The following is a 25,802-nucleotide window of genomic DNA, read 5'->3' on the forward strand; positions in this document are numbered from 1 at the left end:
GTACTTGAAATTTCCTGGAAACCAAAGCCAGTGTTGCTTCCTCTGTGCGCATGTGTGTGTGTGTGTGTGATGCAGCCACAGCATATCCGCAGATTTCTAAAGCTGTCATTTTCTCAGTTTTTCTGCAGAACAGTCAGCCTCTCTACATTTGCTTTGAAAAAGCGCAGTCTTTATTCTGTCCATGGAATCAATCCCCCTGTTGCCACACATCATTTACTGTCAATTAAGGCACATAGACGCTGTGGATTTTACAGTTAAAGCTGGGTACTCTCCTTTTTCTGCTTTGGTTTTTGCAGTTTTCTCAATTTTGTAATGTTTTGGCTGCAGTTGGGTGTGATTTAGGTCTCGTGTAACACTGATACATTTTTTGTAAAAACTGACATTTTCCTCCCTCCATTTTTGAAAATATCCCCAGATTTCAGACGAATACGGAAATGGCTGCATTCTCATGTCAGTCCAGTAGGGGGCCATAGTACTTCTTAAAAAGGGACATCAAAACACCACAAAGCATGAAAGAATGAGGTTTAATCCCAAATCACTCCATACTCCCTACATAGTGCACTACACTAGTCCTACATTGCTGAATCTAAATCTTAACAGTGCATTATATATTTCTAATAAACATCATTTATATTTATTCGTCTGTGTGAATCTGAACTCTAGTGCTGTCTGTGTGTGTGCAGTGTAGTTTATGACTGATGTAGTTCACTACAGAGGGAGCGAGGAGCTGTTTGAGTTTTAGACAGAGAAAGACGCTGTGAGACGTCAGTGTTTCCAAAAAGCTCAGTTTTCCTCATCCACACGAGAACAGAGACAACAGGGTTTTCAAAATCTCCACCTTGGAGAATGTTTTCAAAAACGTCCATTTTCAGTGAGCTACAATATCATTTTTATGTGGACGAGAGGCCACAAGGCAGGCAACAATATATAACCCATGGATATACTCCTAGAAAAGCATAACATGAAATGGATGCTCTGCAGCAGCAGCACAAGCCAAAGGTCAATAGGCTCAATGCAAATTGTTAACCAGAGTGGTATACCCCGCCCCTCCCCCAACACTGGGCTGTGGAGCGGAGCTGTGTTCTCTGAAGTGATGGAGCTCTGTCCATCCATGGCTTCGATCGCCTGTGAAGAGACTGAGGGAAAACGAGAGGTAAAAGCAGAAAGATCAATACACGGAAAAAGAGGCCGAGGCTGAACCACAGAGAGGTCTTCTACTGTAGACGCACCAGCTTCCCTTTCTCTCCTCACCTTCCACTTCACTTTATTTAATTCTCTCTCTCTCTATCACTCTCCTGATTCTGTTTCTTACTCATCACTTCTTTCTTTTGATATTACTCTCTCTCTTGCTCTCTCTCTTGTTTGTGCTTTCTTTACCCTTTGCTCATTTTCCATCTCTTCTTATTTTCTCTCTCATCCCTCATTTCCACTCCCTTTGCTATTTTTTGCTCTCTTTCTCATTCTTCTTCTCTTTTTTATTCCCTCCTCCTGTTCAGTTCTCATCCATCTTTCTTCTCTCTATCGCTATTGATTCTGTGTCCTACTCATCACTTCCTTCTCTTGATCTCTCCCTTATTTTTTTTTTCTTATCCATCCGTTCTTTTTCTATTGCTTTTTTGATCTATTCCTTGTTTTCTTTTTCTAGCTTTCTATTATTTTGCTCTATTTTCCTCTCTCTCTTCTCCCTACTCATCACTTCTTTCTCTTTATACTGCTCTATCTCTCTCCTCCATCTTTTCTATTCCTGTTCCTCTTTTATCCATCTTTTATTTCTTGTTTACGTGTTCTCCTCATCCCTCCTTTTTATTCCTTTTTGCTCTTTTTTTGCCCTCTCTTTCTCATTCCTCCGTTCTCTATTATAATTCCCTCTCTCATTTACCCTCTCTCTTCAGCCTTTTATTCTCTCTGTCTCTCTACCTTTCCTCCATCTCTCGGACGTTTGTGCAGGGAAGGTGGGCGTGGCTCGACCTGTTCTGTCACTCACTCCTGATTGCCATGGCGACTGACGCGTGCGCGCGCCTGCGCGGCTCTCTGCGCTGACTGTTCTCCTCCGGGCAACAGGAGCAGGAGCAGCAGCAGCAGCAGCGGCGGCGACAACTTATCTGCCTTCCCTCCACAAACAGCGCGGTCTAACCGGGCTTCTTCCTCCGCACACACGCTGTTTACCTCCGCTTGTCTTTCACCGAGGGTCCGCCACACGGTTGGGACTGAAAACAACGACAAAACCATTGTTGAATACACACCTGCCTTCCTTAACGCTCTCCGGGGAGCTCTGTGTGTTTGGAGCTGACGTTGCTCTAACGGACTTAATTTTCGCGGGGGGAAAAAAAGGAACAAAGATAACAGCTGGTGTCACGCGCCTCGCGTTTCAGCCACTAAAACACAACAGACCAACTTTTAGTTCGGATTTTCAGCTCGATTTCCGTCTCACTTCCGCGGACTGGATCTTTAAAGACACCAACCATAAAAATCAGCCGGTTTTTAAACACGAACTTTCGTTTATTTCCTTGTTTTCACCCTCGGGCACCGCTCTGAGGCGCGCTCTCGACTGCTGTTCGCTCTCTTCTCGGGAGCGCGCGTCTCTCTCTCTCTATCACACACGCACACACTCTCTCGCTCTCTCTGAGGCAGACGGGAGCGCGCACCGCCGTGTTGCACCATGTCCGGGGACGAGGTGCTGATCCCGGATGACCGAGCCTTCGGCAGCTTTAAGAGCGAGTGCTGTTTGGACGAGGGCTGGACTCTGACCTACAACAAAGCGGGAATCACCGTCTGTATCCAGGTGTTGGAGGAGGGGAAGTCCCTGCACAAGATCAAGGTGAGTCTCCAGCTGGAGACCCCACGACCGGTGGTGCTCGGGTTCAACTTTAATCCCTTGCAGGGAGGAGTATAGGCTGGTCTCAGGTCTCAACTTTATCCTAGAAGTTTATCAACCTTTAGAGACCAGTTTAAATCTTAATCCACGGGAGTGATATTGGTTTAGTTTGGGTTAGGTGGACACCAACCTTCTCCTAGGGGTCCTTCTACCTTTAGAGTCCAGTTACGTTTTAATATCTGAGATTAATATCGCATTAGTGAGAGTTTGATGAACACCAAACCTTCTCAGAAGGGTCCACTCATCTGTAGATTCCTTTTGAATCTTAATCATCTGGGATTATTGTCGGTTTAATGTAGGCTAGGTGGTCTTCAGCCTTCTCCTAGAGGTTCATCCAAATTTAGGGTCTAGTTATGATTGTTCCCCAATATATAGAACTGCTATTCTGTTACATTAATGTAAATACAGTGGGCACAGTGTAAACAAAGCTCTTTTTGGGATCCAGTAACCTCTGGGAGTTCAGTTTGGAAACTGGTGGGGTTGGTAGTAGCGACACATCCAATTACCAGAATTATATTTGAACATTAATTGCTGTTCAGATTAAACATTAATCCTTGAGATTAACAATAATCGGCTTGGTTTCATTGTCCGGGATTAAACCTAGTACTTGTTGTTTTCAGTGTTGAATTTTCATCCAGAATGTTTTGGGTTTCACCTGATGGATTGGTTTCCAAGACAGGGATTAAGCCTAGAACTTGGTTAGAAAAGAGTCTGAAAGAAGATTCTTCATTGAAACCTTTAAATGCCAGGATAAGACCTAATCCCTGGCTGCAAGCCTCCCTGCAGGTTGCTGTATGAAATCTAGCCCTCTATTCCCTGTGTACCGTGGGCTTGGTGGTCACCAATTGGTTTCCAATTGGCAGTTTGAATGGAGATTCACCATTGACAAACACTGTAGATTTTTACTCAGGACTAGGACTAAGCTACCTACCCATAGAGGTGTAGTATGAACTGTACTGCTATAATCCCTAAATTAAATAGTGGTCTGTGGACCTCATGTTTGACTTAAACCCCTATACAGACATATGTCCTCATGAGGCATATTATCGAGACACTGCACACAACTGGTGTCTACTTACCTCAGTGTTTCAGCGCGGTGGACTCTGTCCTTCATGTTTTTATTGTGATTTTAATTCTATTTGCTCTGGGAGAAGAGTGAAATAGACAGGCATTGTGCTTGGGTTGCATCATGGATTTGCAGCTGAGGAAAGGTTAGATGCTGCCTTAAAATTCGGCCAGATTAAACTTCCTCAGTCTGCAGCGTTTAAGGTGTCTAAGGATTGGGACGGCCTACGTGTTGGGAACGTGCACACTTTGACGTAAAAAGCTATTTTGCAGTTATGGAATTGTTGTTAAATCTATGTGGCGTATTTCAAAAGCCACAGTTTTTTTTTGAACATTTAAAGAATCACCTCAACCACCACCAATCCACCTGCAGCATCTACCTGGTTGGTATTAAAGCAGCCAATCCGTGCCTGTCCCATCACCTTACATCATCTATCAGGTAGAGAGGAGATGAGAGGGAAGGACTGAGCTAGTCCAGAAATGTCCACAGTGGCAGATTTAGGCTTAGATCTGTGTGACAATCAATCAATCAATCAAATTTTATTTATATAGTGCTTTTCACAACGGAAAGTCATCACAAAGCAGCTTTACAGAGATCCGGGTCTAAGCCTCCTATGAGCAAGCCAGGGGCAACAGTGGCAATGAAAAACTCCCTCAGCACATGAGGAAGAAACCTTGGAAGGAACCAAGACTCATACGGGGAACCCATCCTCCTCGAGTCCACACTGAAGAGCTACTTTCCCTGACTACTTTCCAGGAACTGCCCAGGGATGTTTTTATGACCTCAGAGAGTCAGGACCTCTGGTTTATGTCTCACTCAAAGGATGGCACCGTTTGTTCAGTTCAGTACACTGTCCCCCGTTACTGCACCTAGGCATTGGGATCCATACAGACCACAAGGAGAGCACCCACTGTTGGCCACACCAACACCACCTACAGCAGGCACCCAAGCTTTCCTAGGAGGAGGTCTCCCATCCGAGTACCGGCCTGACTCATACTGGCTTAGCTGGATCTGTTCAGGTGCTATGGCTGCTGGAAGTCAAGTACTTCTTGGGACCTATTGTTAAAGCAGATGTTCAGTTGTGCCTAAAATTGAACAGGACCGTCTGGAACAGTTTAGATCATGTGTTTAGATCTGTTTCACACCAAGCAGTGGTTTAAAGGGTGCAAAAAGCATCCCCTGCACTGGGCTGTGGAGCAGTGGAACAGTGGAAAAAAGTGTTCTCTGCAGCGATTGGGCTTTGTCCAGGGCTGAGCTGGAGAGCCAGGACCACATCCCATTTATATTCTCATGGGTAAATACCATCCTCACAGCACTGTTCTAATATCTAATGCAATGCCTTCCTAGAGAAATACAAGCTTTTATTGCAGCAAATGAGGGGAAACAGATTCCCTTAGCTGCGAGGTACTGAGCATCAGAGTCAGATATGTCTGTGGTTGTTGCGTATTGATTTATTTAAGATTTACTTTAGGAAATGTGGTGTGATCTTTGAAACAACGCAGCCCCCTGCTGTTCCTTACGAGACAAAGGGCCTGAGTTTTATAACGGAGTCCGTGTTTACCTGGCGGTGTGTATCCGGGTGTGTACCTGCCAGGTGTGTTGACTCGGGAGTGTTTACAGACGGAGGGAGGGAGGGAGGCAGGTATATCCTCTTCACTTTAACACTGTTCCTGGACTAAACCAACCACCCCACCCCCTACACACACGTTACATTGCTCAGCTGAGTGCATTCTCTGCTCTAACCCTGGAGAATTTCGGCAGAAACTTCGCCCCCCCCACCTTGTTCCAAATGTAGTCAAGACATTGGCGATTGCATTTATCCATCGGAGCAGAGACAGATTTTATCAATGCTTAGTTGTATGTCATAAAATCTACCCCAGGTGTATTGTATGGTGCTCTACAACTTCAGACCAGTACTGTGATGGGTTTATACCCCCTAGCCCAATGCAAATCTGTGCATTTGCACTTCCAGTACTTATGTTCAGCTCATACCTGACTGACCACTTTAAAAACAATAGGGAAATAATTGGTGGTGGTCATTTCATCTCTCATTATCTTTAACCTCAAGTAGGATTTAGTAATGTTTAATGTGGTGGGAAATGGACTGGGATTGTGGGACACTTTGTGAACACTAGATCAAGTCAGGAGTCGTCCTTCATGGTGAGTTGGTCATCGAGTGTTGCCCGGCAGTGCCGTTATCTGAATGTAAACAGAAACTGTGGGCAGGAGTTTACTCCTCGGGGGAAACTGAAAAGAATCCTGCTAGAACTTGATGTCAGCAGTTAGGAGGTAAGACGCAGACATCCATATACTACCATGAAGTGTTATTATGCCCCAAAGATTGTCGATATCTTTAGGAAAAATTGACTCCCCTAGTTTAAGCTACACCCACTGTTGACTCAGACATTTATCTGTGGATGCACAGTTTGTATTATCTTCCTAGAAAAGCATGACATTAAGATAGGTGTGCTCTGGAGTAGCTGCACATGAGCGTAGGCTGGAGGGCGATAAATGGCCATCCATTCCCAACACTCTCTAGCCTGGAGTGATGATCCCTTTGTGATATGGATCTAATCATCCAGCATCTTTACCTGACCTCCCCAATACTCGCATGGCTGAAAGCCAGTAAATCCTTACAGAGAAAGCCTACCCAGTAGAGCTTGAACCTAAGTCAAGCTTGGCTATGTCTTCAGACACACCGTTTGCAGGAATCAGCCAAGCTGCCGGTCATAGTCGGCTGTGTTATATCAATGCTGACCCATCCAGGTGCTGCTGCTGCCTCTTTCCCACACTAAAGTAATTAAGCTGTTATTTGAGATGAGAAGGTGAGTAGAAAACACAAAACCCTCTTGTTGTCTGAGGCTGAGAGTTGGCGCTGATCCTGAAGACCAGTGGAAAACTACTCCTACTCATTCAACTACAGGTTCAGGTGTTATGCACAACCCAAAGGCTTTTGAAAGGTATTATGGTCCTGGGTAGGGTTGGCAGTCAATTAAATTAGCAATGAGTCATAAACCATTGCAGTGATGATCTAGGGTTTGGTTTTCCAGAGAAATAAAGCTTCCAAATCTTTCCATTGTGCCATTTCTGCAATTACTCAAACGACATTAAATGATATGCTTCTTGCCAAGCTTGAAATATATTTAAAGGTATAAAACACTTAAGTATCTTATCATGATACTTATGTGTCGTGATACTCATTCAATCCTTTCGGCAATAGCATTTTCATGCTTGTCTTCTGAGTGTTGTTAGTTGCTTCCAGGCTGGTGTAGAATACTTAAGTGCAGTTTCAGGGGCCACAGTATGTTTGTGTATTCTCCAGATCATAGACAACGTTTTCATTGCCAGCTGCCTCAAATCTCAGCTGCAGGGGCATCCAAACCCAGGCTAACTGGGCTTTATTCTCGCTAGTGCTAGCCTGCCACTATTGGCTCCTCATTATTTACATTGCCATTGGAATATCACTGTAAGTCATTCTTAGATGTAACCCAAGTTTTTAATGATATTAATCTGCATTGTAGCCCAGCGTATCAAAGACATATGATCTATTCTTTAATTGTAAGGTAAAATATTACATAATGTTTAACTACTTCTCTCTCTCTCTCTCTCTCTCTCTCTCTCTCTCTCTCCTCCCAGAGGGGTTTTGAATGCTCTTTTCCGTGTTCTGTATGTTAGACATTAGTTCCGTGTCGAGGAAGACGTACAAGAAACTTTGTACTTGCTGAAAGGAGGATGTAACTTAAGGCAATTCTCACATTCATACCCTTTTTTTCTCTCTCTTACTCTCTCTCACGTTCTTTCATGTAATCTTTCAGTCTCTTACACTCTGTTTTTCCTCTCACAGTCTCACATTCTCTTTCACCATTTCTCTTCCTGTTATTTCTTTCTCACTGTCTGTCATTCTCTTGCACTGCCATGCTTTCTCTCTTTCATTCTTTCTGTCTGTTTTCTCTCTTTCTTATATTATTTATTTGTTTATTTTTATATTTTGAACAGGGTTAATGTTTCATACATTTTTGAGCTCGTATGTGATTGTCTTGCTTTAAAGCTGTTTGGAGTGTACACACACACACACACACACACACAAAAATATGGGCAAAGGTTTGTAGACTCCTTGTTCAATGTGTCTGTATGTATGTTAATATACTGCTTATATGTTCCTCCATAGTTTTATTTATTTAGGTTTTGAGAATTGTTTTCTGTGTCCAAACCAATGTTGAGATCAAACCTACACCCTTGGTATAACCAGAGAGAGAGAGAGAGAGAGAGAGAGAGAGAGAGAGAGAGAGAGAGAGAGAGAGAGAGACCTGATATGAGACAGAAGGTTTCCTCTGAGGGCTCTTTACGTTAAGTGGCCGTTGACTATGCAAACACTCCTTCACTCCCTGGACACGTATCCATCTCATATCTCCGGCTTCACTGAAATGCAAATGCCCTGGAATTTTATCCGGAATGTCATGATCCCGTCCTGCTGGCTCTGACATCTTTTACCAGCTCTGGCAGCAGTTCCTCTGGAGTCACTGTGTAGTAATTCCTTTGCTGCAGTGACAGCTTCTACCCTTGCAGGAGGGAACTTGTGGTGAGAGTTTGATGGCTTTCAGCCTCATGAACCACAGTGTGGTCAGGTACTGGTGTTGGATGTTGAGTTCTGAAAGACACACACCGCTTTTGGATTGTATTGGATGTAGCTCGTTCATGCTGGAAAACACAGTTCCACTGCTCTACAGCCTCAGGCTGGTGGGCTTTATACCCTTCTTGTGGACACTTGGCATTGGGTGTGTTGAAGTTAGGCTCGTGTGCAGCTGCTCCAGGGCATTTCCTTGTCTTGGTCAGTGCTTTTCTCCCAGAATATGTGCATATTTAAGTTTTTAAAATGACTAATGAGTAGGAGTGGACATATGTTTTGGGTGAATTGTGCAGCACTGCCATCCTGCTGTGTGTGTTTGTTGGATGCATTAGAGAGTGAGAGTGAGAAAGTGGTGTTGTGCTTTGTAGGCGTTTCATATTTTGGTGCTTGCAATTCTGTGTGGTGTGTGTGTGTGTGTGGGGGGGGGGGGTGGGGCTCGTTGCTGACCCTCGTCCTCCTCTTTACCCAAAGACAACAGCTACATATTCATTGTGAGTCTCCAGTGAGCTGTAAGAGCGAGATTAGAGCTTTTGTTGTTGCTGCTCCAGCATCAGCACTGCAGTACCTGTACTTTATGCCTTTTAGAGGAGGTTTGGGAACCAGAGAAAATGAGAGGAGCAAGAAAACACAGTTAAAAGTGAGCTTTTGTGTACTGCCTGTGATTAACTGCATTCTTCCCCTGAGCCACTCATTGTTCACCCCGACCCTGAGCGCACAGGAGCCAGTAACAAGCTCTGAGTTTTAGCTGTTTTCGCACCGTTCTCTTTCTTCTACGTTCTCTTTTTCTTGGACAGACGCAGACGAGGGGAAGGGGCAATTCTAAAGTCTCTGCACTTGACGTTAGAAGCGGAGTAGAATCAGAACGTCTCGTTTTATCCAATGTTTTCTGACTCAGGCAGCACACAGAAAACTGACTGGATGGTCTTGTTTCACAGTGTGTGGGTTGGTGGACTCCCAATCCACACATCAATTTTATGTTTGCAACGAACACTTTTTCTTTTTACCTTTTAGTAGAATCACTTTAAAGGCAGCGGTAGCCACCACTTTTCTGAGGACTCATTTCTTCTGCAGTGTGTGTGAAGATGCTGAAGGGTTTCTTTCAGCAGCGGTAAATATCACTGTCACGGTCATTACTCCTTCCTCTCTTTATTTTTCTACAAATCCACTGCCCTTTCTGTGTTTGTGTGAGATGTGGGGCGATCCATTCCCCACGCACTAGCCCTCCACCTTCCCCCACTGAGCACACGATTGGTTTGACCCTGACGCATTGCCTCCTCAGTGATGATAACATTACTGATAAGTCTCGGTTGTATTTCCTTGCTAACGCTCAGTGATGTTCTCCGGAAGCACTGTGGTGGAACAGCGACGACTGAAAGTGCCCAGGGGCCTGCAACTCCCTCTGATCATAATATGCTTCATTTACATAATTCCTGGGTTGAAAATATTCACCTAGTTAGAGTTACTAGAGTTACTCTCTCTGAACCTCTGACCCCTTTAGTCGTTGTGATATTATTCCTAGGTTATAGCCAGCCCCCAGTCAGACAGGGGTCATGAATAATTATATAAGATTGATCAACATCATGGTGAAATGGCAGGTCTTGTGTCTGCAAAGACCCTGCTTGCCTTTTAAATTCAAGCCCTAAAACCAACACACACACACACACACACACACACACACACACACACGCACATTGCCCTGAGACGACTGTGTTTGGATTGTGGTTGTTTTGTGTAATTTAATTCATCTTACTACAGCCTGAAGAGGCAGCGTATTTCAGCAGGAAATAAGGAGTGTGATTAATTCAGGAGACTGGAGTGTGTGTTTGTGTGTGTGTGTAGGTGTGTGGGGGCAGGAAGGCGGGTGGTATGAAGACGTGTCAGATTCTCCTTAAGGACACTGGGCTTCCCCCAGCCCACGCACTGTCACTGGTTTCTCTCTCTCTCTCTCTCTCTCTCTCTGTGTACATCTGTCCTCCCACACATTGTGACTTTTGTCTACTGCAGGAAATCCCACTCTCTCCTCCCTTGTGCTGTTCTTCTTTGCCATGTACACGTTACATAATCGGCATCAACATTTTCAAAATACAGAACCCAACTCCATGGCCCAATGTTTGTGGACACCTGCACATCTAACGGATCTAAAGTGAACAGTATTTAGACGGTTTGTCCCCCTGCGGTGACGGACCCTAATTTCCTAATTGTTGGAGCGCACACAGTATGCAGAGCATCAGCTGGGCTACAGTCTGTAATTGTAGAGCTACAGTGTGTTCCTGCAGGGTCAGTGAGAGATGAGAGAATGGACAGTGAGTGTAGAAACAAGGAGGTGGACGGTGTATGCAGCAGTGTAGAGTGTGGGAGGGTGCATTGTGTTTATTAAATATGAATGCATCACTTATCAAATTTTAACATGAAACCCTACACCAGAGGAAGAGGAGGATGGGATGGTCAGGGTGAGTCCTAAGACGGGTGGTCTTTATTTATCACTCTGTCCGTTTTTGTGACAGTACGTCATGCAACGTTTGACTCTCATTTGCATTGAAATGTATGTTTCTCCTGCAGCCTTCACACGTCTGCAGTTGTAGATTATTGTCAGGGCGAGTTTTGCATGTCGTTTGAATGTAGTCCTAGTGTAACATATTATTATGGCTTGGTGGAAATGGTGCCAGTCGTTAATGGACGTTAGAACAATAGTTTGGCTTTGGATTAAAGGAAAAAACACTTAGACGTGCAAGTAGAAGCCATTGCCTAGCCTTGGCGCTATTCCCAGACTGAGCAAGTGTCTAATGGTCTGGGTGTGCGGTTTGTATACGAGGTGTCAGAACATTTTTGGGAGTATTTGATTGCATTCACGTATGAGAACATGGTACACCCCATGCCTTGTGCCACACTGTACCCCCAGCTTCGAGAGGATGGAGCAAAGAAGTGCTTCCTCCAAGACGCAGGCAGCCAACCGCAACTGATGCAATGCTATGAAGAGTTGGAGCAGAATGCAAATGCCTCTTTTGCCCTGCAGGGCCAAACGCTTCTTGAGATGGTTTTGTACCGTTCCACACCATTGCGAATCTATTAGCATGGTTACAATGCCAAGTTAGGAGCAGGAAGTGCACTGTGTCTCAAAATAATAATGCAAGTTAGCATGATAAATAAAGAACATTAAGACTGATTTAAACTTCTGGGTTGACTTGACGCAGAGCCTATGCCGTAGGCTACACCAGAGCCCTACTCCAATGTGAGCATTCATACTTCGGCCGTGGTGTCTGTGGCACTCTGCTGTGCAGTTACACCGCCACACCACTAGGGTTAGTGAATCTCAAACATCATCCTCTACACTATGTATTACACAATGCAGTGGTGTAGGAGAATTACTTTTATAAATCTATAAAGTGCATTTTTAGGAAGTAGGATGTTGTTTGGGACCAAGCAGTGTTTACATGAGGTGCCAGGAAAGAAACAAATACAAATCCGACAAGTTTTCTCCCATGTGGTCCCGCTCGTTGAGATTTTTTTCACCGGGAGATGTCCGTAATTTTACTTTGATGAAACCTTTTATGCATCCCTGACATCCACAACATGTCTGAATAAATCTCTTGCCATGAAAAATTCGGGAGTTCATGTTTCTGAACTTAAAAAATGTCCATCCAACTGACCGTCCAACGTAGTTACGTTCCTGGAGTGGTGCGCGTCAGGCTAAGCCACAGGCTATGGCTTTGCTTTAACTTGTTTCCTGTGGCATAAGTTCGAGTAAAGTTAGCAGAATTCACAGAAGGTTGACCCCCAGCAATAAGAGTCCTGACGCTTCTAGAGAGGACTTACCCTAGATGTTAAAAAGAATGAATAGTAAGTATTCAGCCCTGAGAGTATCGGTGAAGTAGTGCACTGATGTCTGGTGACTTTCTTTTTGGCTGGTTCTGGTGCTGGAAGCAGCTGCTCCCACTGCCCTGTGTTTGTTTAAGAGATGTGTCAGTGTGAAGAACATTTTACGGGAATTTTCAGGGAATTAACTTCAAAAACTCAAAAATGTTTTATAGCACCTTTATTTTAAGAGTGTAATTCAACTAATCAGTCTATTAACATAGGCTTTCGGGATTGTTGGGTGTGTTAAAGCAGGGAATACCACTAAAATGTATAGGGCAGAATACATCTCCAGGACTAGGGTTGTTAAACACTGGTATAGGATCTTTATCTCAACAGCTAGAATTTAATAATTATCCTGTCGACAGTAGATTTTTAATCACAGAAAGAATGATCCTGATAGTAGTCAGTCACTGTGTTGTCCTTTTTTTGAAGGTTAACCGAATGGCTGCTGCTGTTTGTACAAGTTTGTCATGTGCCAGACCATACACACACACACACACACACACACACACACTGATCTGTAATGGACCCACCAAAATGAGACCTAACTGAGTTAGTGTTAGCTAAGACGAGTATCTGGAGCCAGCACAGATTTGTCTAAACAGACGTGTACAGTGACCGTTTGACCTCAAGCCATAGCTCTCTTTCATTTTATTTTTCACTTTCTGTGTAGAGCTTGTCTTGCGTCCAAGATCTACATAGTGCTGTGTGAGTATTTATCTTCCTTCCTTGTTTGCTTGCCCCGCCCCCCCCCTCGCTATTCTTCTTTGTACAAGTTGAGGGTTCTTATTTCGTTAAAACATTTCTTTGTTTTCTGTCCCTTTGCTTTTGCCTGAGGGCACAGGTGTTCTGTGGAGAACCAATCTACTTTAATGACCTGGTTTGGTATATCACACACACACACACAAAGACCTTTTTCTAATTCCAAACCTCTGCAGCCTCATGCCAAACTCAATGAGTTTGAAGGTTTTATTGTTTCCTTTTGATAACAGTAGTAGACTGATTTCCAGCATAAGAAGATATTTTCTGTTTTCTGCAATAAAAAAAAAAGTTTATGGCTCAGAGCAAATTTCACCAAATGGCAGACCTCTCTCTGGACTTCAGCCGAGTGATGTTTCAATCTGGAATAGTGACCAAATCATGGTAAATGAATGATAAATATTTTTTTTGTGGTCACAGCAGTCAACAATGATCAATATAAAACAATAATTCAGTAAATACAGGCACAGTTCACTGATTTAAGCCAATCAAATTGATTGTTTACCCTGCAGATTGGACAGATGAAGCAGATTGCAGTCATTCTTTCTGCAGCTGGTTGTAGAAAAAAAAAAAAAAAAAGTGAGACTTCAGGTTCCGATGATGTGGCATTGATCAAAACTGTACAAAATTTGAAGCACCACGATGAGACCAAGCAAAAATCTTTGCGGCAAACTTACCCAATAAAGTCTGAGTTTAGGGTACACAGAATAACTAACACGAGAGCCCAGTGCGACAGACTTGCCCGACTACTCACTCATGCATTTACCACCCAGCCACGTTCAAAACGAATGGTCACTGAAGGATGGGCATACTTCTTTGGACATTTGGACCACATCTGGGAGAAAATTTTAGCAACTGGACTTCACATCCATTTTAATTAAGGCTCACCTTTATTAATCCCCTTAGGCAATTGCTTCTTTGCATTGGATCCATCAGTTGTAGTGAACAAACAAACACACGATAGTGAGCAATTCTTCACAAACACTAGTGGACACACAACCATCTCAGAACCTAGGGGTTTTGTGCTGTGCTCAAGGGAAATGCCCTCTATAGCTGGTCATTGCTGAGAATTTGTGTTTGATTCTTGAAGCTACATTGGTTTCTCTGGTGGGTATAAGAGCAGATGTGGGCAGACAAAGTCATGGAAGGCAATATCATCATAACTGGTGAATTCCTTCTGCCTTTGCAACTTTACAGAAGTGTGGGCATTGTGCAGGAATGTTTGTGGCTGAATAATAGCATTCCAGACGTAGACTGACAATGGGCATACCGGGGAATAGTCTCATATTTACCAAACAAGAATCGAAGACACAAGGTTGTCAAGGCGCTAAAATCACTATCCACGTTCTAAATCCAGATATTTTGTAGGAGAGCGCACTCTGCCTTGTCTGTTGGCTCCATTGGTGTGTGGTTGGTGTTTGGCTCTATTTTGAAGTAGAACTGCTTTTTTGGCAGAAGGAATAAGTCTCTTATTAAAGCAGGTTTGAAACAGTGTGCAAGGTCTCTCTTTGCTTTACTTTATTCTTACACATCACAACTGTTTACGACACATGATGAAATGCATCTGTTACCAGGAGCCTCTCTGAGGTCTGTCACCGTGGAAATGGATTTTGCATGCGATTCCTTAGGTGAGAAGGTGATGGTTTTCTTTTTTTAACAAAGCAGAGTAGAATAATCTCACAGCAGCAGGTGAGCAGTGGGGTGAGATCATCAAGAACAATCTCCTCTTTTTCTCTCGCTCTCTCTCTCCCCCATCGTCTTCACTCATTTGCTCTCATTATCCCTTGAGTAATGCTGTGTGTCATGGGAGATAATGGAAAGAAATGGAGAGAGAGCGAGAAAATGGGATGGTCCATGGGGAGAAATAAGAGATGGGGAGGGGGTTAATTTGCAGAGAATATACAAGACAGAGGTATTTGCAGTTGGAAGAAAGTAAATAATCTTGGACACATCTGAAGTAGAATATGAGACGGTAGAGCTATGGTAGATCAGTCCATACAGTGTTTTTAAGAGAGAATCTGCAGATGTGAAATACCTACAGCCAATCAGACGCATGTTCCCAGTTTATTAAGAAATGATCTGCTAATGAATCCTCCCACAACATCTAGCAGTTTCTAAAATGCAACCAATACAGAGTGATACACGCAAACCCTTCTGTGCTCTATATAGTACAGATGGTGTTAATAGGAACCATCAGTGCTGCCCATAGTTTTGTTTTACTGTGGGTTTTGTCTCTTTCTGTTGTAAAAAGGTATGGAAACAGTGGCTGAAGCAAGACATTTTGTTTGTGGATCTGCAAAGGAGATATTATCTTGCCATGTGGCATTCAACTATAACTCAGTTTGACACAACTCCAGGTTGGCTGTGCATCGCTTGACATCTGTGTATTTTTGTAGAGTCACTCCCATTCTCAACCTTCCTGCGACCACATCGAGACCTCAAGGTTAAGAACCCCTGACATAACTGACAATGTCTGTGTGCTGTTACTGCAGTCGTGGAGGTGGACAGTCTTCAACACCAGGAAATACACTGTATGACTGTGTTATCTTTTGGTATTAACTGGAATTACATTCAGATTCACTGGACTAAGGAACACGGCTTCAGGCTCTACAGCATATGGGACTTTTTTTTTCCTGTTTATTATTTTTTTCTGAATATTTCTCATTTTCTATCTCTCTCACACTTTCTCACATTCTCTCTCTCTCTCTCTCTCTCTCTCACCCCACACACATACTGTCTCTCTGTATGCTATTTTGGACTTTTCTTTGGGGAGGTTTATCCATATGGTGTATGTGTGTGTGTGTGGGTGTTTTCCAGGCTGAACACATCTGTGTTCAGTAGCTCATCTGTAATGTGACTTCACTTTGCGTTTTTTCATTGCAGCGTGAAAGCGAGTGTGTGTGAGTGAGAGAGAGTCATCCAGAAACTGTTGGACCGTGTGTGTGTGTGCAACAACTGGGCCGATTAATTTGAATACTCAAGTAATTTTGTACATTTGTGTGAATTAACAGTAGCTGTGTACTGAGACACATTGTGTATGCAGTGCTTTTGTATACAGCTTAATGTAGTAATGTGTTAATATCTGGTGTGTGTGTGTGTGTGTGTGAAAGAGTGAGACAGACAGACTGTAGTAAACTCTCATGTGACTGGGTTCTTTCTACACAGTGATAGGGAAGACTTTACTTTTTGAAAATCTTTCTTAATAATTAACCACTCAGTCACTCCATTCAGTTCTGTTCTTCCTCACACTTTTGCGCTCACATCTCATACAACTGTTCTTTTGCTTCTTTAGACCAACACTCGAGGGTGTGTCCAAATTTTTGCCTGTACACAATCCGCTTGGTGCAGTGTTCTAGGTGTCGAAGCCTTTGCTTAAGACCCTGCATTGTGCACTACAGAGGGCATATGGAAAAATTGGGGACAGAGCCACAATGTGCCTGTAACTGTTTCAGGGACAGATTCGTTCACATTAGAGACAGATACAGGTCACTTTTATTAATGAATGTGTACCAGCAAGATCCACCAAATCTGATCTGAGTAAAAAATCTGAACCAATTAATGAGGTTTGTAATGAGATTATAGCATTGTATAGTGGTTAATGGAGTTTTCAGTAAAATTTTCTCTCTCTCTCTCTCTCTCTCTCTCTCTCTCGCTCTCTCTCTCTCTCTCAGTGTCGGATGGTGTGTAAGGATGTTTCTGCCGAGACCATGTATGACGTGCTCCACGACATCGAGTACCGGAGGAAGTGGGACTCTAACGTAATTGAGACGTTCGATATCGGGAAACTGACAGTCAACGCAGACGTGGGATATTACTCATGTGAGACTCACACTCTTCTCATAATGTCTTGTACATCTCACCTCTCCTGTCTCTGCCACAATGGCCTTTGTACAAGTCCTTTCTGTTCTTTAATTAATCAATACTTTTCTACATCGCTGTTAATATTTATCTTTTTTCTTAAAGCACAGCATTTGTCTATTTATGGCTCTGGAGCTCGTTAAGCCACATGCTATAAAACAAAACAGAAAATATGGCCACTGAAATCAAGGGCAGAGACTTTAGAATTGCCCCGCCCCCTCGTCTGAGTCTGCCCAATCACAGCTCTGGACAGGCATTTATGTGAGGCACAAAGATGAGGTTAAATGCAGCAAAGCAGACACAAAGAGTGCAGAGAAATAAGAGCACTGAGTAAAAATGGAGAAGAAAGAGAACCGAGAGAAAGTGGCTAAAAACCAGCGAGTGAAACAGCGAGTGATTTATTGTTTAAAGGAACAGGAGCTGAAGGCGGCCGTCCTCAACAGGGCTGTTTAGACAGGGGGGAGTATGCTGCTGAGGGGATTGATCCTTGTGGTATTTTGCCCAAAGCACATCACAGGGGAGAAATGTACCACATTTTTATTCACATTTGGTTTACAATTTGCTAACCCCCTTGCCCTTGGTCTTTAAGGGAGGTGTCCAAAACCACTGAAGAATCGTGATGTCATTACTCTCCGCTCCTGGTTGCCCATAGGCAGGGATTACATCATCATGAACTACTCCATCAAACACCCTGTGAGTTACACCCTTTTATTACACAAGTTAAAGTCATATGCAAACATTTTGGTACCTAAGGTCAACATTATGTTACTGATGGTTTTCTTAAGTGGAAAAAAAAACATTCAGTTTAAAGGAAGGGTTTCAGCACTACAGAAACTGCACTATGTAAGTTTTGGGGGAGGTTTACATCACTCACACTGATAAAGAAACTGACTCCCTGCGCATTCTGAGAGCTCTCCCACTGCCCACTGTCAGACAGTCATTACTATAAAGCTGCTTTACTGTGTAAATATCAATATATTGGATATGACACAGAGACATGGTCAATCTTTATAATTAACATATGTTTTAATGTACTTAAAATGAGCTTCAAGACAAATGTTATTAACACATAATAGAGATGTTTTAGACTGTGTGAACTGCCTATACCTTTGTGGTAAAGGTAAAGGGGGTCTCACATTGTCTTGGGGTAAGAATGAAGACAGAAATATCACCATCACCCTCAGAAAACTACAAAGAAGGATGAAAAATGTATTGTTGTATCCAATATGATCAAAAACATTTATAGTAGTATTATTGTGTGTGTGTGTGTGTGTGTGTGTGTGTGTGTGTGTGTGTGTGTGTGTGTGTGCACTTTTACCAGAAATACCCTCCAAAGAAGGACATGGTGCGGGCCGTCTCTATTCAGACAGGCTACTTCATCCAGAGTAACGGCCCTTCAAGCTGTACCTTAACATACCTGGCACAGGTGGATCCTAAAGGTAACACACACACACACACACACACACAGAGAGTTGTATACCAAAGTCTGAACACTCATAGTCATATTTCATTGGCTTACTATTTAATCTAGTAGCTTTTCCATTGCATGGTATCTGCTCGATACTCAAACTTCTTGGCGTCTAAAATAGCCCAGTCTCTAACAGGAACAGCAGGCTTTGGAAACCACAACAACGGCGGTGGTAATGTTAAGCGGTGTTTACTCATGGTGTATTGGCGTGTTGTTGTTGTTTGGGACTGAACACAGCTCCGTCATCAGTCCAGACAGATCAGTGGAGTTTGTTCCTTCCTTGTTTCAGCGTTTCAGCGTTCATTCTTTCGTTGGCCACTGATCCAAGGAGCGTTCGAACCAACCAGCGTTCGAAGACCACGGCGTAATTTTACAAGCTGCCGTCGTGAGTCGGATAAAAACAAACGTGATCTCTGCTGCAGGTGGAGATTTTACAGATGGAGAGTTGGTGCTGGACGTCTGCGTTGCGTGACGTAGAGTGACGACTCTCTCTGGATAATCAGCGCTCTGCAAGGTTTACATGCCACGGTTTAGTCCCTACTCGACTCGCTCTGAACCTGTTCTGAGAGAACAGCCACTAAACAAGAACCCGCTTCCAGAACCAGGACCTGATTCACCTGGTGGAGGAGTGGTAGAGTCGAATAGGGACCATGCAGTGGAAAAGTGCCATTTATATGAATTATTAAAAGTTTGGAAAGACATCAGCGTGTTCATAATCTTTATGGCATAAATGTGATGTTTTAAAGTATAGCTGAGACTGCTGTCTCCGAACCGTAGTAGTGTAGAGGGAAAACACAGCTGGGTTTGATTCCACACTCTGGTAACCACACTGCTGCACAGCAGTAAGTGTTTATGGGCAAGACTTGGGCAAGTAAACAAGATCCTTATTATATTAGTGTTGTATAGGATGGTATTGTGATTTTCGGTTATTAACCTGGACCTGTAGTGGGTTTCTGACTTGTACATTCTCGCCTTTTCCCAGAGCTCCTATAATCCTGGTTAACTCCCCTTAATGTCCTTGTGTTTCTCAGCATGTCTTCAGATAAACATCTGTTTGATGGCGTGAGAGAGCAGTAAACACACACACAAACACACACAGGCCCTGAGGCTCCTTTCTACGTTACCATCAATTTGTCATGCTGTCAACTAAAAAAAATCTCTCTCACTCTCTTATTTATATTGCAGGCTCTCTACCCAAGTGGGTTGTAAATAAGTCTTCCCAGTTCCTGGCTCCCAAAGTGAGTATTTTGCAGCCTCTTTTCGTGACTGAATGCCATCAATTTATTTCTCCACAAAGTTCTAAAATCAAACTGCTGCAAATGTGAACTAATTGTCTTTTAGAAATGTTGGAGGAGCAGGTATCTAAAGACTTTGGACATGAAATGTGTATAAACTCTGATCTACACTCACTGTCCACACAGGTGTACAATTACAGACTGTAGTCCATCTGTGCTTCAGCGCTCAGGACCTCCACAGAGCAGGTGTGATGTGGCAGTGGATCATTCTCAGTGCTGCAGTGACACTGACGTAGTGGTGGTGGTGGTGTGTTAGTGTGTGTTACTCTGTTGCAGGGTGATAAAAGTGTTCATTATTTAGTGGGTTTTCATGTACAGTCTAAAAATAAAGGTGCTACAATGGCTCTTTATGGATGTGGTTCTTCTATGGGGTTCGCTGAAAGAACCTTTTGTAGCACCTTTATTTTTAAAAGTGTAAGGTTAGTCATAAAGAGTTCCCAAATATTATTGTATTCTGCAGATGCGGCTTCATCATGTGCCTCTACGCGCTCAGAGGAGAACACTACACTTTCAATCCTTCCATGTTTACTCACTCCTGCTGTTTGAAACGAAGGGCAGTAACAGGGATTGTGTCCCTCTTTGCTGCAGTATCAGTTTCTACTGTTCTGCGGTTACTTTATCCTTCTTCTTGGATCACTTTCTGTAAGGATTTGTCAGTTGCTAATGATAGATGATCAGTTCTCGATCACAGACACCACTGCAACTCATCCCACACATATTGGGTGGAACTCCATCACTCCAGAGAACACAGTTCCACCGCTTTTGGGACAGAATGTAGTTTACAGGAGCTGCCAAGAAAGAAGCAAATAAAAAGCCGGCATGTTTTACTGCGTGTTACTGGCTCTCATTGTGAGACGTCTGTATTTTTTCAGTGATTTTATTTGTTCTGTGACGTTCAAACTGCTGCTGTCTGCGTCTCTGTAGTGTGGAGAAGAAGTGTTCACGTTCAGCTTGACCTATGTTCGTCCGAGAGTGGACCGATCACGAGTGGTTGTGGGCTACGTCAACGTGAGGTGGAGTTACATTTCTGCGGGGGGACAGTGTTTCTCTTTTTCGCTCTCACAGATGTGTACAGTATCTCAGAGAGAGATTCAAGGAGACTGTCCAGCGACGGCATGTTTTCTATCCAGACTCAACTGGACAGGTTTGAGTGGCTGATGACAGTGAGGAAACGTGATCAGGCGTGAGTACATGATGACAGGGGGTGAATTTAAAAAAAAAAAGCGAGACAAATGAGATCAGAATGTACTGCATGGATAAAAAGGTCAGAGAAAGTAGGAATGAACAGAAGAGTGAACGGAGAGAAGTAAAGGAGCTGATTGAATTAGAAACGTCTGGGTCTGGAATCTGGTGTGCGTGTGTGTGTGTGTGTGGGTGTGTTTGTGTGTGTTGCTCTAACGTCAGGGGGGATGCTTTTCATTCTATTCTACTGGTTACTATTTTTAAAACCAAAGCAAACAACAGCTTTGCTGTGTACTCTGTGTGTGTGTGTGTGTGTGTGTGTGTGTGTGTGTGTGTTCTTCTTTGAAAGCTTTAGTAAATGTGTCCAAACTTTGAGGACACCCCTTATAATGATTGGTGGAATGCGGATTGTGTACATTTTCATTTGGAAAACATGGTAAATAGACAGCAGCTACACAGTAGAAATAATCTGTATAGAGGTATAAAGACCCCAGATGGATGAAGACCCCCCCCCCGGGCAAGGGGCTGTGGAGCAGTGTTACTGTGGGATGAGCTGGAGAACCAGACCTCACTCATACTCATGTTGGTATGCCATCAAATCCTCAGTGAAAGTGCAGGCAGTGCCTAGCAATAAGAGTTTTTAGTGCAGGAAAGGGGCTGGACTCTCCCTATAACACACATGTTCTTCACTCTGCGGTGGTGATTAATAGGTTCAGATGAGATTAATTTTTAATTTACCTCTGTAAGTGTGTGTGTGTGTGTGTGTGTGTGAGAGCGAGAGAGTGACTGAAATAATGAATAGCCTGATTCAGTTTTATCCTCATTCTCATTAACACAGGCTTAAAATTAGCCCCACGTCTCACGCTCCTCATATTTCAGCTCAGCCTAAAAATTTATATTTAACCGTTTGACGACAGTTTTCGCATCACTCATCCACGACATGACCACAAGTTTGTGGACACCCTTTAAGGCAGCACTCATAGATGACACAGATGCTTTGTGCATACACACAGCCCCTTCTGTCTCCATAGTAAAGCATGAAAGGAATTAGGACCCTCTGGAGGGTGCGGTAATGCTGTATCGACCAGACCCTGAATGCTCAGCGCTACCTGATAATTCTATAGGAAACAGTGTTCCCATCCATTCTGACCACAGAGGGCGCTGAGTGTTTAGGGTCTGGTTGGAGCCTGTAACAAATTTCTAGAACCGTGTAAAGAGTCGTCACTCTACGCCACGCAACGCAGACGACCAGCACCAACTCTCCATCTGTAAAATCTCCAGCTGCAGCAGAGATCACGTTTGTTTTTATCCGACTCACGACGGCAGCTCGTAAAATTATGCCGTCGTCTTTTGAAGAGGTTCAAACGCTCCTTGGATCAGTGGCCAACGAAAGAATCCAGCGAGAGCTAGACGCTGCAACAAGGAAGGAACAAACTCCACTGATCTGTCTGAACTGATGATGGAGCTGTGTTCAGTCCCAAACAACAACAACAACACGCCAATACACCACGAGTAAACACCACTTAACGTTACCACCGCCGCTGTTGTGGTTTCCAAAGCCTGCTGTTCCTATTAGAGATGGGGTTTTGAGACGACACCATATATATTTTTGGGGGGAACTGTGGGTGTGGAAGCGTGTAGAACCGAGCCGTGATGAGTAGGTACAATGGAGTGGAAAAGCTCCATCCAACACACCACCACCACCACGTCAGTGTCAGTGCAGCGCTGAGAATGAGCCCCCATCCAAATCATACCTGCTCTGTGGGGGTCCTGACAATTGAGGAACAAGTGACCTGTGTGAAACAAGGAGGTGACTATGATGTTAAGGCTGATCTCTCTGTTTCTGTCTCTCTCTCTCTCTCTCTCTCTCTCTCCCTCTCACCCCCCCTCCCCACTAGGCGATGAAGAGGATTAGTAAAGCGTGTTTAAAGTACGCCGAGTGGAAACAGAGGCATAACCCCGGGTACAAACCCTGGCTTTACCCTGAGCAGAACCCACTGCCCAGCATCCCTCTCTCTGAACTGTCCATCCAGCACGCAGACTCGCTGGAGAACATCGACGAGAGCTCGCTGAGCGAGGGGAAGGATGAGAGAGCTGAGCACAGCGATGACGACGGAACTAACTGACACACTCTCTCTCTCTCACACACACACACACATCCATATGCAGGAGTTTGAACAGTCCTGGTCGAATTACACCTAATCATTAACACAAACTCTACAGGGAACACACTTAATTCTCTTAATTCTAGCTTATAATTTTTGTTTACTGAGATATTTAAACATAACCAAATGTCCTATATCTTTTTCACATGCCAAACGACCAGAAATCAGTCAGTGTGTGTTCAAATGTGCAGAGCTGTGTTCCTTTTAGAGGTTGTATAACATACAGGTTGTGTAAAAATACACATTTGACCAGGGGGCGTCGAGCTGTTGCACACACACACACACACACACACAGTGAGAGACAAACTAGTTTACAAACACATTATTCTCTCTCTCCTTCTCCCACCCTCTCTCCACATTGTGTTGCCACAGACACACGTTTCCTGAGCATTCATTTATTATTTTACACACCTTCACATTTACACACACAGACTGTAGCACACCTGTTGCTGCTGTGTTCACTACGTATTCTTCAGGTGCCCCCTGCTGGAGATCTTTAAGCTGCTAAATGTGAGTGAGGAACAAAAGACACAGCCTCCAGAGAACCCCACCTACTTTCCCAGATCTGTTCTGTGATTGGATACTCACCTTAGGCATGGATTAATAAGTGCAGATTAAGAGAAATTTAAATTATGCCTAATTTAAGTTTAACAGAGTCCACCTTCTGTCTCTTTATTACTGGTCGGTTTCTGACCACAGAGCCACTATTGACTGAATGTTTTTGGCTGTGGACGTCCAAGAGTGAGCCAGATTTGTGTCACTGCTCAGTTGTGACAGGACCCAGTAATATGTGGACGACTGTGATCCTGTGGTCAGAGACTGACTCCAGATGTGCTACAGCCTGTAGTTTTACACCAGTGGCAACTCAATGTGTATGAAATGACAAATTTGGTATGAGGATTACACACACACACACACACACACACACACACACACACACACACAAGCATGCGTGCACGCACACAAGCTAACCTACCTACACATACCCTCATACCATCTCATTTTTCAGTTTCATTGTTGGTTTTTGGATCTCTCTCTCTCTCTCTCTCTCACACACACACACACACACACACACACACACACACACACAGACAGAGCCACTTACACCACTTTGTACTTCTGACCACCACTGAGTCCTTCTTTGCTGTTTTTAAAAAGGCAGTGTTCTTGACTACATTTCCCATGATTCTTTGCACCTTCCCATTTTGAAGTGTGTATGTCTGTGTTCTCTGCCAAACACATGAGTGGATTCAGTGAAGGAATGAATGTAGTGCAATTTAAAGTGATGTTAAAAGAAATTCAGTTCCATGTCTGGAGCTTTTGGCAATCTGACTTGTTCTGTGTGATTATTTCAGTGTGTGTGGATTTATCAGGTATATATCACATTGTGGGGACCAAAATCTTCACACGAACAGCTGGCCCCTGCAGTGTAAATCATATTTTAATGTAAAAAACATTTTAATACTAACTTTAAGTAATATTTATGACAAACTTAATCGTACATCTCCAACAAATGAATAGAAATGTATTTAATGTCCCCACAATTCACAGATACAAATTACTGTGTGAAGGCATTCTAGGAGTTTGTTGAAAATCTGCTCAGTAATGGATCATTATTCAATGCATCACTGTACAACTTCCCTTTAGTTTAATGGGAAACTGCTTAGACCTTGGTTTAGAGTTGGGCTAGCTAACCTGCTAACGAGCTAATCTGGGGCTGCATCTCAATTGTCTCAATGTTCTCTACTTAGGCTGCACTTTGAGGGAGGAAAAAGTAGAATCAGATCTGAATCCAGGGGACACAGTTACAATTTGGTATAAATTTAAGTTAGAACACATCTTGGTGTAGTGTTCCTGACCAGAATTAGCCACTCGTCACAGAACGTTTGCTCTAACATCAACAAAAGCTGTAGCTATTCTTGCTAGCAGCTAAGTTTTATAGGGAACACAGATGGTGGTAAAACAGGGATATTTGAAGAAGTCTGTTGTCTTCAGGGACTATATTTTCACACATTTTGGACGTTTCCCTCCACCAGGAGGCTGTAAGAGTATAGAAAATCAAAGGCTACGTAAAGGCCCCACAATGTAGGAAAACAAACCTGTGTGTGTGCGTGCATTCTTGCGCAGTGACATTGACTACTCCAGTGTCCTAATTCACAACCTGGCCACACACACACAGCGTGTCGCCATAGCAACACCCTGCCTCTGCAGCAGCCTCTGAACAGCACACACGTCACAGTGTCATCAGTGATGGAGAGAGAGATTATTAGGCTGCAGGGAATAATATTTAAAGAGCTCATACTGCTGTAAACTGAAGCTTCTTCACATGATTCTCAGACCTGGATTAAAGTAACACTAGGTAAGATTTGGTATTTTTGCTTGGGCTCCCCCTAGAGTTGCAGAGTGTAATTCACTGTTACAGCTCTGTCCTGCAATCAAGTTAGAGGGAAGAGAGAGGGGCTGGTGGCGGGAGGTGGTGTTTTCCTGCCCTCCTCCAAATATTTCCTACACAGCAAAATTTCTGCAGTGCTGTTCCCCAGCGACAGAGGCTCTATTCTCCCTGTTACAGCTCAGTGGAGCATCACAGTGATTTTGAAGCTATAATTAATTATAAAATAACCTGTACCCTAATCCTTTGTAGTTTAGGATTAA

The 25,802-nt window shown here is 43.5% G+C and overlaps 1 protein-coding gene across 1 annotated transcript; it reads left to right on the forward strand.

The window, feature by feature from the left end:
- Positions 1–2,000: 2,000 nt before the first annotated feature.
- Positions 2,001–24,484, forward strand: stard10 (StAR related lipid transfer domain containing 10). Its single transcript, XM_066666466.1, has 6 exons — positions 2,001–2,818; positions 16,854–17,001; positions 17,630–17,733; positions 18,362–18,479; positions 19,694–19,746; positions 22,884–24,484. Exons 1-6 carry the CDS (start codon positions 2,660–2,662, stop codon positions 23,109–23,111), a joined length of 810 nt encoding a protein of 269 aa, XP_066522563.1. The 5' UTR covers positions 2,001–2,659; the 3' UTR covers positions 23,112–24,484.
- The last annotated feature ends 1,318 nt before the right edge of the window (positions 24,485–25,802 follow it).

Source organism: Hoplias malabaricus, chromosome 1 (assembly GCF_029633855.1).
Source record: "Hoplias malabaricus isolate fHopMal1 chromosome 1, fHopMal1.hap1, whole genome shotgun sequence".
Taxonomy (NCBI): Eukaryota; Metazoa; Chordata; class Actinopteri; order Characiformes; family Erythrinidae; genus Hoplias; species Hoplias malabaricus.

What these genes read in the sequence shown, in the direction of transcription:
- stard10 (XM_066666466.1), top strand. Translation starts at nt 2,660, where the DNA reads ATGTCCGGGGACGAGGTGCTGATCCCGGATGACCGAGCCTTCGGCAGC. An exon ending in ACTACTCCATCAAACACCCT is followed by an intron (nt 17,734 to 18,361) that starts GTGAGTTACACC and finishes CACTTTTACCAG; the next exon opens with AAATACCCTCCAAAGAAGGA. An exon ending in CCCAGTTCCTGGCTCCCAAA is followed by an intron (nt 19,747 to 22,883) that starts GTGAGTATTTTG and finishes CCTCCCCACTAG; the next exon opens with GCGATGAAGAGGATTAGTAA.